Genomic DNA, 19,143 nt, shown 5'->3' with positions numbered 1-19,143 from the left:
TTTTCTCTCCAATAGCATATGCAAGTAAACTGTTACAACAGGTATCATTATAACAGTATACCGACTTACACTTAAAAAAAAAAACACACACATACAATTAAGGAAGTCATTTAAGGCCCATACTAATAGGTATCCCTGAATATGTGTCTTTATAACTTTTAGACACCCTTAAACAGAAAACAACCAATAAATAAGGAAACAAGAGAAGATTGGGCTTCTCATCAGACTTTAGTAGATTATCAACCTGGTGGCAATAGTATAGCAGTTTTGTGAATATAACAATGCCCTCCCCCCCCCCATGGGGGGGAGGCGGGGCACTAAACAGTTCTTTGCTCACCTATTTAGTGCCTTTAGTGCTCTTTAGAAAGTCACATTTTGTCCAGCAGGGAGCAGCCTTACAACAGCCAAGGACTTAACTTGAATATGAAACCCACAGAGGAAAGCAAGGGGTGTTTTGAATTCTAAAATGTCTACTTACCATAGGTCTGTTCTACAATCCTATCAACTTTACGGTAGGTTTCCAGGAAAACCCAGATCTACAGGAGGTCTCAGAGCCTGTGTGAGTCATCCATGGTTTCCGATTCCTAAAGCAGTAAATCAAAATTGTGTATGTGAAAGCATCTCTGACCAATGCTGGGCTAAGTTAATGTAAGTAAGAGTAGATATTTCTCAGTGAGCTGTGTCTTCTTTTTGGTGGGACAGCAGGAGTCTTGAATTTGGATATTCAATACCATTGGACCTTTATTAAATGGAACTATTAAAGTCTTTTATCCAAAAGAGAATTTAAGAAGGAAGAAATTAGAAGACATAACAGGCTATATAAAAAGCTAAGAAGCTCTGTGGTCAAAGAGTTATGAGTTGATAAGGCAGCCATCCACACTTTTGCTTTTACAGGTCAGTATGCATATCTAATGTAATTTTCTTTTGAGACAGTGTCTCTCAACATAGTAGATGAGATGTAGTCCTATGTAGTCCTGAGTGTCCTGGAATTTGCTTTATAGACTATACTGGCCTCAAACTCAGATTTTTCTGCCCCCAGAGTACTGGGATTAAAGATGGGACCACCATGTATGGCTAATCATAAAATTGAAAACATTGTAGAAAATAGTTTATAATGATATTGTAAAAAAAAAAATCATGACCAATTGAAAGGCAAAATATTTTAATGTTAAAAACCCATGAAACAGCTATAATAATTCTGCATCAGTTCTTATATCTTAAACACAAATTATTTTGTCTCTATTCCTATGTGAAATGTCAAAGTTTGCTTTGTATGTGTTTGCATATGGCTTTTCAAAGTTCACAACAAATAAGATACTTATCCAACTTCAAATACATATAAGTTAGAGGGATTTTATCTGCTTAAATATATTCATTGTATTTACAGGCACTACAACTAATCTGAATCTCATTGTATTGCAAGTCTAAAAGACACTTTTTATTCTAGTCATATAAGTATTTTCTTAGTTATGTAAGCCTTTGAGCCCTCACTAAAAATTTTAGAGTCAATATCCATTCCCCTAAATTTCATTCACTCTTGTTTGAAGCAGTTAAAGACCACCACTATTTTAATATATACCAATATACTAATGTATATATTAAGCAATAAACTTTTTTAAGTCAATAGGACTTTAGTATTATTGTGTCATGCACACATGTTCAATATCCTTAACAATTCACAATATAAAGTTTGAAAGAAAGAAATGTATCTATTTAGCACTTGCTAGTACTAATACTAACATGTAGGGTACCAGTGTACTATGAAACATATTTACTGGGAGGGGAGTGCAAGCCTGCCATAGTATTTATGGTGAGAGAAGTCAGAGGACAGCTTGCTCACATTGGTTCTCTCCTTCTACCATGTGGGTCCTAGGGGTGGGGACTCAGTCATCAGTCTGGGCAGCAAGCACCTTTAACCATCGAGAAACCTCACCAATCCATGAGCCATCTCATCAATCCATAACATGTTTACCAATTAATTATTCATAAGTTTGTAATTTCTGTAAATACAGTACACAAAAGTTTGCATGAACAAACTTTTGATGAACATTAACCAGAAGAGACTGCGGTGACCTGAGCAGTGTCCTATTCCCAAATTAACATCCACTTAGAACCACAGTACATGAGCAGATATTACTGTGATACAATTATGGTAAAGGTCAACATGAGATTATACTACATGAATGAGATAATAAATCTAATAATAATGTCCTAATAAAAGATAGGGAACAATACACAGACCCATGAAAAAGGAAATTATGAAACTGGAGACATACTGAACTTATGATTTCATAACCAAGAATATCAAGAGCCTGCAGAAACCAAAAAATAAGAGTTTTTTCTTAAATATATGGAATAAATATGGCCCTGCTGACATCCTGATGATGTTTTGTACTTCTGATGTTCTGAAAAAGTAAGTTTTCTGCAAACAGCCAAGTTTAAGTCAATTCATTATGGCAGTACTGGGAAATTCTTAGAGATTTTGGCAATAGGATTGTATGTGAAACATACTTCTATTCCCAGTATCATACCTACAGGATAGTCTGGTTCTTAATGACAAGTTTAATAACACTCTTCAAAAATTGCTCTCAAATAATAGTATGTTTTTAAATTAATGTAAGTAAACACTGAAGACAGTGAGGAGCGTGGCCATACTCGAAGCTTGAAGGGTTTTAGAATATAAAGTATATATAGACCAGGGAAAGGTAGAAGAGTCCATCACACAGGCTGGCAACTGGTAGCCCTCCAACTGCCATTTTCTTTTGTGGGGCAACATAAAGAAGTGCCACATAACTGACTTTTAAATGGCTCAAAGGAAAAGGAAGACCATGCCATAACATATTACAACTATTTGAAATTAAATTTTAGCTTCTAGCATAGCTGTGTTCAACCATTCATGGCAGATCTCATGGTTTGCTTGTGGAAGAGATGCGTAGATTCAAAAAGAGACTTTATTGTCTGCCAAACCTAAATTATTTACTATTCGGTCTCAGAGATATCCACTCAAGACCAAACACAAATATACGATAAGTTTTCATATTTCTTGCTGTGACTCCAATTGGTGTTGGTCTTCACTGAGAATAATGAAGGATATTCAAATGAAACAAAATGTATTATCTGCCTAAAAGGAGCTTGACACCTAAACTATGAAGACTTGGAAACTAGGATAGGAATTCTTTATTTGCTATTAGGGAAGGAATCCACCATTTTGATAAAAATGACAAAACTGTATAAAAATCCTAAGACTGGGTTTAGGCAGAAAGCAAGTGCTCAACAGTTATCTGAGTGCCTAAAAAATATAAAGGTATGTTCCACAAAAACTGGTGACATATTTGAAATAAAAACAAGCAACCTTCATCAAATCTTTCTGATTGATGTGTTGCTAAACCACACAATTTGTTGCTTCCCCCTCCCCCATATGATTCTTTATTATCTGTTTTGGGTTTATTATTATTATTACTATTACTGTTTGTTTTGCTGATGCTAACCCTGAACACCTGATTCTCCTTTTCCAACTCTTTAGGATTATAGACTCTGGCCCAAACCTGAATATGATGCAGAAAAAAAGAAATTGGGGGGGGGGGGAGGTGCGATGGGGAGGGAAGGCGGGAAAGAGGGAAAGAAACAAATATAAATAAAGATGTTGTGATGGCATTCACCTGTAAGTCTCAGGACCAGAAGGCAAAGGAAGGCAGAATTCTCTGAGTTATATGCCAGACAGGGCTACATAGTGAGACCCTGTCTCAAAATGAATAAATGGATGGATGGATAGATCGATCAATCAATCAATCCATATATCATATATTACTATCGTCACAGTATATGTATTATCATATATATGTATTATGTATTATCATCACGGTTGGCAGTAATTTAGTGACAGAGGTATTGACTTGGGTCTCTTTTTTAGTTCACAAACTGCTTATCTTGGATATTTTCAAAAAAATCACTTAACCAATTCCTCCTCCAGTTTTCATTTAAAAAAAAAAAAAAAAAAAAAAACTCTGAATGTTTTCTCTACCACAAATAAAACTCAGTGTAGTAGGAACCCTCTCCAGAGTTCAAATTACTAGAAAAATAAGGTACAAATAAATCTAATTCTACTCAGATTTAGGGGGACAGAAACTTCAAGTAGTTTCCGTTATTTGCAGCTGCTTTGGAGATGTGACAATTAAATGTGTGAACAGGGTTGTCAGAGTAACACTTGTCATTCACACTGCTTAGGAAACAACCTCCGAGATTTCCAGAAACACTAATTAAAATTAAGAAAAGCTGCTCAGGGGGACTTGTCAGAAAGGTATAGTCTGTGAGAGCGGGAAAGAAAGCCCAATGGTCTCGAAGTTCACGAAGGGAAATTTTCTAAGTAAAGTCTACCATCCAACCCGCCCAACCCTGGGTTCCCACTGCCTTGAGCCCACTGAAGTCACCGTTACTCCTTTCCAGATAGCACAACCCTTCGGGAAAACGTGGTCTCAAGGAGGGGCAGTGGTGGGGGTGGTAGGGATGGGGAATAACTTTCCTTAGAAACCAGTGAGGTGAGAGAGGCGAGAGAAGCGTCTCTCCTTTGCTAAACAGCAAGCAAGGAAGAAGAGAGCACGAACTCGCAGTGGCTGAAGAAGCCTTGAGGGCAAACTGCTTCTCCTCCCTTCTCTTTTAACTCCTGGTGAACGCAGGCACTCGCAAACCAAGAATGCCGAAGGACAGTACCCACCTGCGACCCCCAACACCAACAGAAGTTCCTCACCCAGGACTCAGAAGGACCAGGTTCACCTGGGCCGCGTACAAGCCTCCGCCTTTACGTACCGCACTTTTCAGCAATAGGCCTTGCGATTTGTTGGCCTGCAAGGAAGTCTCAGTTCTATTGGCTACCAATGGTGAGTAGGCGGGACTTGGTGGCTGGCTCTGACAGGCCGGCCGCTCGAGTTCCCAGAGTTCCGATTGGGTCAATCGTAGGAGCTTCAAGATGGCGGCGGCAGACACCTGCGGCGCGAATACCCTCAGCTCCGGGTCTGTGGCTTCCGAGGCGGGCCAGAGCGGCACCTCTAGCTTCCAGAGGAGGGGCAAGGCCTCTGGGGGCCCCGGAGGGGGCCCTCGGCTGCTGTCCATTGCCGGCACGCGACCGTCGGTGCGGAATGGACAACTGCTGGTGTCAACCGGGCTCCCAGCCCTGGACCAGCTCTTAGGTCGGTTCAGAATAAAGATGTGGGCGCATTCCAGGGAAAAGTGGGGGAGGAACTCCTGGGCAGCCCGTCATTCCCGTGCCCTGCCCGGCCACACGCACCCATCTCCTTTTTCCCTCTCCTCTTCACAAGCGTGGTCAGGATAGCCTGCTCTGACCGAGAGGAAGACTGGGGAAGGAAACTTGCATGGAGATGTCTTAAGAGCGGTGCGCTAAGCCTGCCTTAAGACCCAGACTCCTTACTCCTCTCTGCCCAGCACCTCATTTCCAGATGACCATGGACTCCCTACATGCTTTTACCCTAAAATGATTAGTAATGACAAAAAATATATGGAAAGGAACTGGCTTGTAGGATCCTCTGCTGGTATCTTAGGAAACCATCCTTCCAACCCTGGGTAGCTTAAAGCCGGGACTAACCTACACAACTTTTTAGCGTTTTAAAGAAGGGTTTCTTTAGAAAAAGCTGACAGTATTGCCCTCTTTTTCGTCTTCTGGCTACTCATCTCCTTCAATCGTAAAGCGGGGTGGCTCTAAAGAGTGGATGTTAAAGGTGCATGTTGACTCAAAGAAATGACAGTCCTTGGTATTCTGATAGTTCTACTCCCCCCTCCCCCAGTGTCTTAAATATGTTATTATCATCTCTGAAATCTTTTAATGCAAAGCCTACTGAAGAATATTCTTGTTTCATAGAACTGATTTGTTGAAAGGATTGACTAATTAGGTTAGAAGGAGAGGCTACATTTCTGTCTGAATGCTGCTTCATAAAAACAGATGTATGTTTACGTTCTGTAACCCTTTTACATAGTGTTTATTATATGTCTGTTAAGTCTGGTACATTTGCATAATATATTGCATTTGCCATTGCTTATTCTTGTTCTTCACTTAACATTTTCTTTGGGTTATACTCCAGGCTTTTCAAGTAAGTTTAGCAAAGAGGGAAATAACAAGACAAAGAATTTATCAGAAACAGCATGGTTTCTTGATTCTATTATTTTATGTTCTAAATGTATCTTTATTATTTTTTACGTAAATTTAAAGTAGTTTTACATAATTGTTTCAAACCCACTCAGTTTATGAGACTAGAAAAATGAATTAAAATGCATAGTCGGCAAATATTTCACTTTTTTTCCCTGTTTGGCCTCAGTTATCCTAGTTTTGAACCCAAAGCTTGGAAAAATTTGCCAGTTTTAGTGAACTCTCATCCAGACAGAAATCAATCTGTAAGCTTTAGTGACAGCAAATCTTTCCAATCAATCTATCTTTTTTACCCCTTAAATGTCTATATTTTTAATGAAATGGAGATAGGTGCCTTTATTCAGTTGATAGTAATCAAACTCTTCAAACAAAAAGACTGATTTCCAATATTGTACCTTCATTTCCTCATTAAAATAGCAAAATGTGCTTAGACCAGACCCTGACACTCAGTAAGTTCTTGATAAGATCTTGATTAAAAGAAGAAGAAAGCCGAAACGAGAAATAGTGAAGTATGAAAAGTGGAGTTTGGCATTTGAGCTCTAAAATTTGATTCAGAAATTTAATGGTATGAGTAGTTGCAAAACTCCAGACCATCCAAGCTCATCTTTAGCTTCAGATTTAATCATTTCAGCACTTACACCACAGCTTTTGCTGGTTTTCAAGAACTATTTTCAGGGAGTTTTGATAGTTTACTGAATTTAAGATTAAATATTTAACTATAGTCTCTTCACACCTGCCAAAAAGAACTGAGGGGCACCTTTTCATCTGTGTTTCTATGGAGACATATACTTGAACATTCATTGTGAAATTTGCAGAAATGCTTAACCAGTGGAAGGTTTTAGTATTTGAATCAAACATGGTAAAAATTAGTGCTCACTAAGAAATTAAAATAGTAGCATTGCTGAAATGTTGTATATTTTGCATGATTGCAGTTGATTTGCAAAGTATATAGAAATTCAGACAGTTGCAATAATAGGAGTTGCTATATTACAATAAATATACGCAGATGTATTTCACTTGTTAACTTCTTAATGACAGTTTTGTAACTTAATTTCCTGTCCTGTATGTCTTCTGAAGCAAAAAAATTACATTTGTTTTTCATTAAAATGTTTGGAAGTGAAGCATCTGTTGCTTATGTGTATTCAGATAACCACAAGTATCTCATAACCTGAGTTGTTATTTTGAAAAGTTATTTGATTCAGATTATGGCAAGCCTTGTTTGACCCTATTGTGATAAAATGTAAAGATAGTGGGATATTAAGAATGTTGTGACATTGTGGCCGAATGACAAGTAATGTTGCATTATACCCACTGTGTGGTACAGTGAAACTTTACTGCTGCCACCTGACATCGGGGTAATTTTAAACATAATTGCCAATATATTTGAAACCCATCATATAGACTGATTGAATGTTAGATATTTGATAGTTCATTACCCCTGTTGCTTATGTCAAAATATCTTACAAATTTGTAAACTCCTCTTTTCACCATTTTAAAGAACACAATTCAGTTATTTTATCATTAGATTTTCATATGTATTCCCCAAGTTGGCAATATTTAAATTTTACAAGTTTTTGTTTAGAGTTTCTGAGTCTAGGGGACTTCATTATGGATGTGTGCGAACCTGTGCATGCGTACAGGTGTCCCCAGAGGCCAGAAGAGACCATAGGATCTCCTGGAACTGGAGTTACAGGTGTAGGTTCTAGGAATCGAATTTGGATCTTCTACAAAAGCAGCAAGTGCTTTTAACCACAGAGCTAGGTATCTAGACCAATAATCTAGGCTTTCAACTTGGTCTCTTTTACGGCATTTATGTTGTTATTTGAGGATACTATAGGTAAATAACATACATTTTAGAAAAGGGAAAGAACTTGGCTAGATAGATACTTAAGGAATTTCCAAGGAAAAATTCTAGGCAGTCTTGAGAGGTTCTGGAAGGAAGTATGGCTTCGAAGATCTGGCTCATTAACCCCTATCCTGTTCAAAACTGAATATCCTGTTATTCAGTTTGTGTAGGCAAGGGAACAGTAGGTGAAGTTTGTGCTAAATAAAGTCAAACAAAAGTTCTATGGAGAAGCTTGCAGTAGCCACTGATTTCCAAACTGATATTAAGTAATAAATACAATTGGCTTGGTGAGTACATTGTCATTTGTAGTAAGAAATGATATACATTAACCTTGGGCTGTATATTTGGCAATTTTTATTCTATTTTAGGTAGCTATATAACTAAAGAAAATATATCTTCTTTCTATTATTATGTAAAGCTGTTTCATATGATTTAATCTCCAGAACCATTATCCCATTCATAGCTCTGGTTTTCATATTTGCCCAGTCAGCAATTGTCTTAGGCCAGAATACTGGATAACTTAAGACATAAGCACATTAACAATATCCCAACAGTCTAATTTGATAGACACTATTAATTTGATAGTTAAGGATACTTCATCTATCTATCGATCTGTCTATCTATTTATTTTGGACGAGTCATGACTATATATTGACTCAAGCTTTGGGTTAAAGTCCATCTACAACTTTAGTGTATCAAGAAAGATATATACAAATATTTTACAGCAGGGTATTTTGAAAAAAGATTGTGAGGTTTTTGTCTCCTTAACTAGCCCAGGCTGACTTTAAACTTCTGGCAGTCCTTCTGCCTCAGCCTCCCAAGTGTGGGGATTAGAACCATGCCCAGCAAAAGCTTTATTTTAAAACTTTAAGTTTATGCCAGGTGATAGTGGAACATGTCTTTTATCCCAGCACTCAGGAGGCAGAGATTGGTAGATCTCTGTGAGTTTGAGGCCCCACCTGGTCTACAGTGCTAGTACTAGGACAGCCAGGGCTATACAACGAAACCTTGTCTCAAAATAATAGTAATAACAACAATATGACCAGTAAGCTTATTGCTTATGGACAGATCTTCACAATGAGCCCTGTAGGGGGTCACAAGATTCTCCTGCTCACAGATAGGCGTTAGAGAAACCAAGAATGCTAAACATGTAGACTTGTTTGAACATCTCTTCAAGGAAGGGATATGTATACCAGTTTCTCACCTCTAAGGCTGTGAGTGGATGTTGTTAATAGCCTGGTAATCTGTGCTAACTGTAGAGCTGGGCCACTTCAGACTATTATGCTTATCCTAAACTCTTCCCCCCTAGACCTTATGTTGAACCTTGCTTCTCAGTCAAAAAAAAAAAAAAAAAAACAAAAAACAAAACAAAACAAAAAAAACAAAAACAAAACCCAACCTTTTCATAGTAATAACTCTGGCTAGGGCACCACAGTGTAGCTTTATCTACATCATCATTTTCTAGCCAGGTAACCTCTCTGCAGTCTAGGTCATAGACCACACCAGATCCTAGGCTCTTAAAGCTATAAAACCCATCTTCCCAGTAGAGGTATTGTCACATAAAATTTGCAAGAGAATTTTAATGCAGTCACAGCTTAAGCTTTATTGTAGACTCCTACAGAACCCCTGTTATTAGCACAAGTCTAAAGCTATAATGGATTACACATTGAAGCTCATTAGGAAAAAGAAAAATCTTGCATTATTGTAAGAGAAGTCCTAATAAGATATTAACTTGCCTGTCAAAAGTCATTTAGTTTATCCCTATTGATAGTATCTTTAGGACTGTTCAAAGTTTCCAACAATTGGGATTTTCATAAAGATAAGATTTATAATATTTGGGTGACATTTTCCTGTTTTCCTGAATTAGCAGAAAAAGAGCATTGTTTGAATTATTTTTCCAGAAAACAACATTCCTCCCTTATCAGATGTGTATGAAGCTTAGCTTAGCTAATTCCTCATTCATTGTTACTGCTAAAGTCATCATGACTTACCAAGTAATAATACACACAGAGCGGTGTGTCTTCTATGGAAATAATTGCAGAAATAGCAAAATCATCTCTTACTGAGAATGCTGTGTTTTACATACTATACCAACCCATCCCACCATGAACCTTAAAAAAGACAGGGAGAAAATTAGTCACACATGGTAGATTATGCTTGTAATCTCAGTGCTCAGTAGGCTGAGACAAAAATGTTTTGTGAGTTCCAGCCCACCTTGGGCTAAAAAGTGAGATCATATCTCAAACTTATAAATCCTTTACCCTTAACTTCCACTGGAAGTTACCTATGAAAGTGAAGATTAGAGAGGGAGACTAGGAAAATCAGCCAGCCATTTTATGGCAATAACTCTGGCTTGGACACCACAGTATAATTTTATCATATTACACATGAACAGAGTGACCATTAAAGCATTAAAAGTTTTTTTTCCATATAAAGGAAGATAGGATATTAAATGTAAGTTACCAGTAGACTTTATGTAACTCAAACTTAAAGAATTAGTCTAATCCATCTAAAACTCCTCAACTTTGGTGCTTGGAAGATAGAAACAAGAGGGTCTGGAGTTGAAGCCTCCTTCTCAGCTACTTAGTAAATTGAAGCCAGCCTGGACTACACATGCCTCACAACACACATAGGTGTGAACTCACAAATGGCTGTCACTATTGATTTTGAACTGTTGTAGATTTCAAAGTATTTCAGTTATCACCATGAATTAGTTTATACCACATGCTTTTCATGTTCTGGGAACATGTTAATAGATTTAGATTATTTGACATAACAACTATGCTTTTTGTGCAGGGGGAAAATAGTATTAAGGAATCTTTTCATATTAAAATTTTTCACATGGTGTTTGCCATTACAAAATATTTTGGGAAAGAGATTTTTATTGGTCTTCAAAATGTTTTATGATTTTGTGCTCATACAAACAAACCTTACCAAGAACACTGTCTTCAACTGTCTAACAGCTTTGAATACTTTTAAAATAATGTAACAAATACACTTGTAGTCATTCTTTACATGTGTTTTTTAAACTATATTTGTTAGTTTTTGAGACACTAATTCCAAGTATTAATACTCTTACAAATGAGATGAACAGCAAGGTCTTCATAATGGACTCTCTTACCTCTTGAGCATAGTTCCAGTATCTTAAAAGTTAATTTTAATGACTCACCATTTGAATTATATATTCATGATATTAGCCTAGTCCAAATACTTAACAGAACACATTCTAATATTAATGAAAATGTATTTTTTATTTTTTCCTTTTTATGTGAATTAAAAAATTAATTTTATGTTCAAGAATTTCTAGACTTTGGATATAATTTTTCTAAAAAATAGAATTTTTAGTTTCTATGAGATTTACTCAATTTGAATGTAGAGCTTTTAGCATTCACTGTACACATGGTCTTGGCTATTGAGTTAATTGACTAACAAGTGTTAAATATAACATTGCAGTGTTTAACCACAGCTGTATTGAGTGCCTTCTTGTTATGTCAGAAGAGAGGAAGACACTGTAACATATGAAAGTAAATATGATGTACAGTAAGTAACTATGCTAATGTAATTATATCAATAAGCCATGGAGCAAAGTATTGCAAAAATAATTCAAATATTTGTTCACAGCAGCACTTGCTAATGTTATTGAGATACCTCTTCTTGGTGAAATCTAATCCAAAAAGTTAGTGACTAATTTTTTTCTCATGTGTCATTTTCAGGTGGAGGTTTAGCTGTTGGAACACTTCTTCTGATTGGTTAGTATAAAATACATGTTTTAATCCTTCTAACCATATCTGTTTGTTCTTATTGGTTTTATGAGTTTCTCACTCTGAAACTGAATATTTAAATGGTAAGCTCTCCACAGATGTAAAGTCAGATTAGAACTTGTCCTATACTTTTTTAATTCAAAATTGAGACGGGCAAATATATCTGAAAATGTAGCTCCTAAAATTTGAAAATATTTACTCTTCACTCTACTTTATTTTAAATTTAATTTAAAGTAAAAGGTAAATTGCTTTTTTTGAAAAAATAAAATTTAGTATTAAAAGATGAATTTTAGTGATTGATTTTGAGAAATCGAAGAATTAATGTGTGTACTGTATATGAGTGTATAGATGTGTAATGCATTTCACAGATTTTGTTTTGTTTTCTTGAATGAAAAATGGCGAAGTAGGGCATTTTTGTTCATTTGTAAATGATTATAGTTCTTATTAAAATATACAGCCCTATATGGCATATTTCAGCATAGAACAGTCTTCAAATTACAGTAAGCCGCATGTATTCCACAGTGAAAACACTCTTATATGTGTTTAACCTGTTTACTTGCAACATATCTACTGTTTATAGTTTAGTCTTGAATCGGCCAACCTACTTTTTTGCATGACCCCATTAAAATTGAAAGTATCTGTTTTAATGCCTCAGATTTTCCCTAACCTAAATGGGAATCATTGGTTACCTGGCTGTGAACGATAGGGTGACCCCTTGTTCTCTCCATGTCTTCTTGATATACCTCATTGGGTGACATTTCTCTTTCACTGCCTAAAACTGATAGAAGAGTTCACGTTTAATAAGACTTATAGTCAGGAAACTGAGGCTATAAAATATGATGATCTAGACATTTATTAATACCAGGCACCAATAAAAATAAGTTTGTGTTAATAGATTTTTTTAACACACCAAAGGATTGTTGCAAATGTTTTTGGAAGATTTTCTCCTAGAAGGATTATAATACAAAGTGATGGTCCTTAAATTTTTATATACATATAGCATTTATCTAGTGAAACTAACTCCCTGGAAAATTCAAAGTTATCTATAGCATCTCATTACCTATCTCTGCTTAATCACTGAAGGATAATGATAATAGTTGGAGAGCTGTCCATCATTTGGGTCTTGCTGCAGGTCATGTATTATGTAAAGTGCTTTATATATGCTTCTTTCTTTACTTAACATGATCACTTTATAAACTGTTAAATTTGTATTATCTGTATTTCATTCATAAAATGAGATTTGTGGGACAGAGTAAATTCTGATTTCACATAGATAGTATTAGAATTTTGCTCTAAATCTAGATATATAAATTTGGTTTTTGAGTGATACATTTGTAATTTTTAATTGTTTTATTACTTTTGAAAATTTCATACATAAGTATTTTGTATACCTCATGCTCACTTCTCCCTCTATCCTATTCAGCTCCTCTTGTGTCTACATCTCTCAAATTCATGGCTTCAATAATTGTTATACACACACATATATTTTCATATATGTATATTCATATGACGAGAGAGAGAGGAAGAGGGAGACTTAGTTAGGGTTTTAGTGCTGTGAACAAGACACCATGACCAAGACAACTCTCATAAGGGCGTTTAATTGGGGCTGGCTTATAGGTTCAAAAGATCAGTCCATTATCATCAACGTGGGAGTATCTCAGAGTCCAGATAGGCATGGTATAGGAAGAGCTGAGAGTTCTACATCTTCATCTGAAGGCAGCTAGGATGAGGGTATCAAAGCCCATGCCCACAGTGACACAGCTAATCCAACAAGGCCACACCTCCTAATAGTGCCACTCCCTCAACCAAGCATATACAAACCTGTATATGCTCTAAACACATACACACATATTCTACTAAGTCTATTTAGTGTTTGAGCATGTGCAAATATGTGTATGGGTGTGTGTGTGTGTGTGTGTGTGTGTGTGTGTGTGTGTGAATGTGTGTTTAGAGTTGATCATTTGGAATTAGATTACCCATCAAGGGGCTTACCTCTAAAGAAGACTGAATCTCCATCTCTTAGCAGCTATTGATTGCCTATAGCTCTTCAATCTAGGAGTGGAGAGTTGTAAAATTTCACTTATCGACATTGGCATGTCAACTGGCTGGTCTTGTTTAGGAAACCATATTGTTGAAACTACATGGATGCAACTTCTCTGTCAGACACAGAAGATTCTATATTTTGAGGCTGTAGCAGATGTAATGGTCTCTTGTTTCTCCCGGTCTTACCACCTTTTCTTTTACAGTGTTCTCTGTTCTTTAAGTGTAGGGGTTATGGTATAGATGCATTACTTGAGGTTGGTTGTCAACCATGGTCAGTAGCTCTCTGTATTTGAGCAATTGTGAGTTTGTGTAGTAGTCTCTCTTTGCTCCAAAAAGAAACTTCTTTGATCAGGGATAAGAGATATACTTATCTCTAGGTATAAAAATAAGTACTTAGGGACTAGAAAGATGGCATGGCTGTTAAGAGCACTTATGATTCTTTCAGAAGACCCAAGTTCTATTCCTAACCCCCACACAGTGGCCCACAAACATCTGTTGACTATGCAAGTGCTACACTGACATATATGTAGGCTAAACACACATAAAATAAACAAAAATTTAAAATATATTTAGAATACAGTTAGAAATTATAATGATTTAGGAGCCTGGCGGTTGTAGGTTCTCCTCTAGGATCCATGACCTCACCAAACATGGCTAGATGGTTAAATTTACTACCTCAGAAATGAATTCCCTCCTACTACGCAGGCCTTAAGTCCAATTAGACAGATGTTGGACAGATACTCCCAAGATGGAAGTGCCACTGTTTGTACCCTTATGGATATTTTGCTGGACTGGTCATTGTTGTGTTTTGTAGACTCTGCAGCTGGATAAGACTCTTGGTTGCTTTTCTCCCTTGGCAGTTTGGTTATTAGGAAACAGTAGGAGAGCCAATCTTCAGGGAGGAAGAGGGTGACTCCTCTAAGTCTGATGCAGAAACTGTGCCATCTTCAGCAATATGATAACTTGTAGTAGGCAACTAAGACTAATAGCAATACCCTATATTAGTTTGTGGGTGTTGGGTCAAGTAGAAAATAGATGATCAGGATTTGAAGATAAAGTATAGGAACTTGGTAACACATGTAAAGAATATAGAAAAATAGATAGATAGATAGATAGATAGATAGATAGATAGATAGATAGATAGATAGATATGGAAGGAAGGGACATGCAGGAGCTTTGAGACAGCAAGTCTTTGAATTATAGATATAGAAGATAAAGTATCCCAGGTTGTTAGCAAAGACCAGATCTTCAGTAGTATCATAGGGAAAACTCCACATTAAGGGATGACATACATATAGAGATACAAAAAGCACATAGAACACCAAATAGACAGGACCAGAAAAGAAACTTTTTGCAGCATGTTATTATTAAAAAAAAAAAAAAAAAAAAAAAAAAAAAAAAAAAAACAGTGAATATACAGAACAAAAAGAGGCTATTGAGTCCTTGGTGTGATTTCGTCCTGTGTGTCTGTTCTGTGGAACAGCAGGCAGTTGTTTTCCATCCGGCATCTCCCACACCGAAGTGTGCTCCTTCACCTCATGGAAGACTAGATGGACATGGGCATGAGCCCTCTCAAGCCTCAGAACTACCTTTTTGGTTTGCTTTCTTTTTTGTTTTACAGGTTGTGAACTAAAGGCTGACAAAGACTATCACTTTAAAGTGAATAATGGTGAAAATGAGCACAAGTTATCATTGAGAACGGTCAGTTTAGGGGCAGGGGCAAAAGATTAATTACACATCGTAGAGGTAGAAGCAATGAACTATGAAGTCAGTCCAATAAAGTAACACTGGCAACTTTGAAAATGTCTGTATAACCAACAGTTTCCCTTGGGGCTTCGAAATTACACCACCTGTGGTCTTAAGGTTGAAGTGTGGTTCAGAGCCTGTGCACATTAGTGGACAGCACCTAGTAGCTGCAGAGAAAGATGCAGAGTCAGAAGATGAAGATGAGGAGGATGTAAAACTCTTGGGCATGTCTGGAAGTGATCTGCTCCTGGAGGTGGTAACAAGGTTACAGAGAAAAAAAGTAAAACTTGATGAAGATGAGGAGGACAATGATGAAGAAGATGATGATGATGATAATGATTTTGATGAAGAGAAAACTGAAGAAAAGGTTCCAGTGAAGAAATCTGTATGAGATACTCCTCTGCCAAAAATGCATAAAAATCAAACCAAAATGGAAAAGACTTAAAACCATCAACACCAAGATCAAAAGGTCAAGAGTCCTTCAAAAAACAGAAAAAAACTCCTAAGACACCAAAAGGACCTAGTTCTGTAGAAGACATTAAGGCAAAAATGCAAGCAAGTATAGAAAAAGGTGGTTCTCTTCCCAAAGTGGAAGCCAAGTTCATGTGAAGAATTGTTTCTGGATGACTGACCAGGAGGCTATTAAAGATTTCTGGCAGTGGAGGAAGTCTCTTTAAGAAAATGGTTTAAACAGTTTGAAGTAACTTTATTTCTGTAACAGTTGATTTCTGGCTGTCTTTTTAATAATGCAAAGTGAGAACTTTCCCTACTGTGTTTGATAAATGTTCAGGTTCAATTGCCAAAAATGTGTTGTCTAAAATGCCTGCTTAGTTTTCAAGGATGGAACTCCACCCTTTACTTGGTTTTAAGTATGTATGGAATGTTATTATAGGACATAGTAATAGTGGTGGTCAGATGTGGAAATGGTAGGGAGACAAATATACATGTGAAATAAGCTCAGTATTTTAATAAAGTAGCACTGTTTCTATTTGCTTAAAAAAAGAAGCTATTGAAAGCGTCAAGACCAAAAAAAAGAAAAAAAAAAACCCCACAAAACAAACAAACAAACAAAACCCCAAACCACAAGTCACAAATAAAGGAAAACCTACCAGAATAACAAACATCTGGTTTCTAGGTAGAAACTTTAAACAGCAGAAGAGTCTAGATCAACATAGTCCAAGTTCTAGAAGACTACAGATGCTAGCCTAGATACTGTCCTGTGGCTTTCTTGAATGCCTTATTTAATAGCCATAAACAGTGGGATAGGAGTTATATCCCTTTGAGGAATGAAGAAACACCTGTGTATGTTTGTTTTTCTAAACTGAGGTTTTGAAATTCTAAATGTAAAAGATCTTACTGAGTATACAGTGAAGACACAGTTACAGATTGGTAAAAATTTATATTTTATATGGTCAGTATTTCTCTATTATAGCAGAACATTTTCATTTAAAATGGTAAAATATCAGTCCTTGTGGCATATACCTTATAACCCATCACTCTGGAAGCTGAGGCAGGTGAATCTCTGAGTTTGGGGCCAGCCAGTACAAGTGTATTGTAGTTATTTACGCACATCCATGTAAGTGCAAATGGGCATGTGTGTATGTATACCCCCAGGGTGATTGTGGAGGTCTATTTCAGGTGTCTAATTTGATTATCCTCAATGTTATTTTTAATGCACTTTTGTGTAGCTTTATGTGTAGGGCTGTTTGCCTGCATGTATATCTGTGGTGCACCATGTGCATGCAGTGCTTGAGGAAACCAGAAAAGGGTGTGAGAGTCCTTTTAACTGGAATTGCAGATGGTTGTGTTTTGGTAATTCACCTCTGGAATGAAGAGCAAGTACTTTAACCTCTGAGCTGTCTCTTTGGTTCCTCTCCACATTACATTTTGAGATACTGTTTCTTCACTGTATTTGAAGCTCACCAGTTAGTTATGTCCCTGACCAGTGACTGCTGTTCCACAGCCAGGACTAGGGTTACAGGTGAATATCATTACAACTGGCTTTTTTGTATGGTGCCAAGGATCCCAACTCAGATCTTCCTGTGTATGTGGCTGGTACTCTATCCTCTGAGCCTTCTCCTGTCTCTTTTGTGAATTGATAAACCATTTTCTCATCAACTGGATTATTCTTTACTTATAAAGGCAGTTGTACGTGTGACATGTACATGTGTCTTTTCAAAGCAGTGTATTTATAGTTTCAAATAAAGTGTAACTATGGAAACTAGAACTAGTGAGTGTTACAGCCAAAACTCTGAAAAAGTCGATGCCTTCAGAATATTGCAAAATAGCTAAATAGGAATGTATGAAAGGCAATACTATGAGGGAGTAAACCACCAAAGGTAAATTTTGTAATACAAACTTGATTCAACAACTGAGAAAATCAACTAATTAGGAAGAAAGCTTTACTCTAGCTCATAATTTCAGTGCGTTTAGCACTTGGTCAGCTAACTCCTTTGATGTGGGCCTAAAATGAGGCAAAACACAGGACCTTGGTGATTCCAGTCTTGTAAAGGCAGGGATAGAGGCTTGACCTCCAGTAATTAAAGGGGACATTGTAATGGCTCTGGTCCTCCTTTCATTGTTCAGTGAGGCATAAGGACCATACCAATCCGATGTCTTTTTCCTGGAGAAGGGATACTTTTGACATCAACCCCTATGCAGTCAGGTTTGTCCCTCAGGGAACCCAAAGGATATTTTTAATTTTAATTTATATTCTCTTGCAGTGCTTAGCCTCGTAGCCTAAGCAATGATTTGAATCTCGAGTCAGAGGGGATTCTGGGTGGTCCCTCTCTGTTTGTCTAGGGGTGGAAGTTCCCTCTTTTAGGTTGGGTGGAGATGGGTTTTGGGAACATCCTGAATAGAGTAACAATCTCGTCTTGAGTCTCATGGTCTTCCATAGCCAACTTAATGATAATGTATCTGAATAGGTTTTGCTGTCAAAATTATCTATCTGTTGTTTCACAAAGTTAGTCAGCCTATTTAAGGCCCAGAGACCAAAAGAAATAAGCAAAAATAGCCCAAATAATGGTCCCAAAATGGAAGGAAGTAGGGTTGACAATCATGAAGGGGTTGAAAACCAATTCTTGTACCAGCTCTCCTCTCTCAATCTCTCTCTCTCTCTCTCTCTCTCTCTCTCTCTCTCTCTCTCTCTCTCTCTCTGACTTTTCTCAAGGCCTTCTCTGCCCTCTTTCGTGTTCTCTTTAACTATCCCTGTCTTGTCTATGTAAAAGCAACATTCTTCTTTAAGGGCTATACATAGTCTAGAACTGTACACAGTTTTTTCTATTGTAAAAAATTAAATCAAGTCCAATAAAGTCCTTTGTAATTTTTGGAGATCACTTCAGACAGTGAAACGAGGGATTTCTTCAGATTAGTGATGTCAGTCTCTAGCTGTTTGATGTACTTGTCAATGGCACATCAAAAGTTTGAGTAAGTGTAAGTCCTGAAGCCAGCATCAGGATTAGAACTTCCAACAGCAAACACCACGGGTGGTTCATTTTTACCTGGAAAGGAAAAAGAAGGAAATTCTCAGGGAGATTTCTCTTCTCTGGATGTCAATTGTTATTCAACTTATCTATAATTGGGCCTGGCTT

At 37.0% G+C, this 19,143-nt stretch overlaps 2 protein-coding genes and 1 pseudogene across 11 annotated transcripts in view; 2 read left to right on the top strand and 1 right to left on the bottom strand.

Annotated features, from left to right (window-relative positions):
• Window positions 1-4,842, bottom strand: part of Immp1l (inner mitochondrial membrane peptidase subunit 1) — a 52,021-nt gene extending 47,179 nt beyond the window's left edge. For 5 of the 6 annotated variants that reach the window (XM_076929388.1, XM_076929390.1, XM_076929389.1 and 2 more), the window contains exons 1-2: window positions 4,712-4,842; window positions 479-584 (exon numbers count right to left, since the gene is read on the bottom strand). The gene's annotated coding sequence lies outside the window, so the exon portion shown is untranslated. The remainder of the gene's footprint in view (window positions 1-478; window positions 585-4,711) is intronic. The other variant, XM_076929392.1, reaches the window with a different exon arrangement.
• Window positions 4,843-4,922: 80 nt separating this feature from the next.
• The window catches only part of Elp4 (elongator acetyltransferase complex subunit 4), a 190,080-nt gene continuing 175,859 nt past the window's right edge, over window positions 4,923-19,143 (top strand). For 2 of the 5 annotated variants that reach the window (XR_013108724.1, XM_076929385.1), the window contains exons 1-2: window positions 4,924-5,183; window positions 11,714-11,749. Coding sequence is in view for 4 of the 5 variants with exons in the window: in XM_076929385.1 (XP_076785500.1) it covers window positions 4,964-5,183; window positions 11,714-11,749 (256 nt within the window). In the remaining variant the exon portion in view is untranslated. Of the gene's footprint in view, window positions 5,184-11,713; window positions 11,750-19,143 lie in introns of all 5 variants that reach the window. The other 3 variants (XM_076929384.1, XM_076929386.1, XM_034496454.2) reach the window with 3 other exon arrangements.
• On the top strand, window positions 13,679-16,599 carry LOC143441384 (nucleophosmin pseudogene; annotated as a pseudogene).

The sequence above is a fragment of the Arvicanthis niloticus genome, chromosome 2, assembly GCF_011762505.2.
Source record: "Arvicanthis niloticus isolate mArvNil1 chromosome 2, mArvNil1.pat.X, whole genome shotgun sequence".
Classification (NCBI taxonomy): domain Eukaryota; kingdom Metazoa; phylum Chordata; class Mammalia; order Rodentia; family Muridae; genus Arvicanthis; species Arvicanthis niloticus.
Note: the sequence above shows the minus strand (reverse complement) of the source record. Positions and strands in the feature narration are given on the sequence as shown.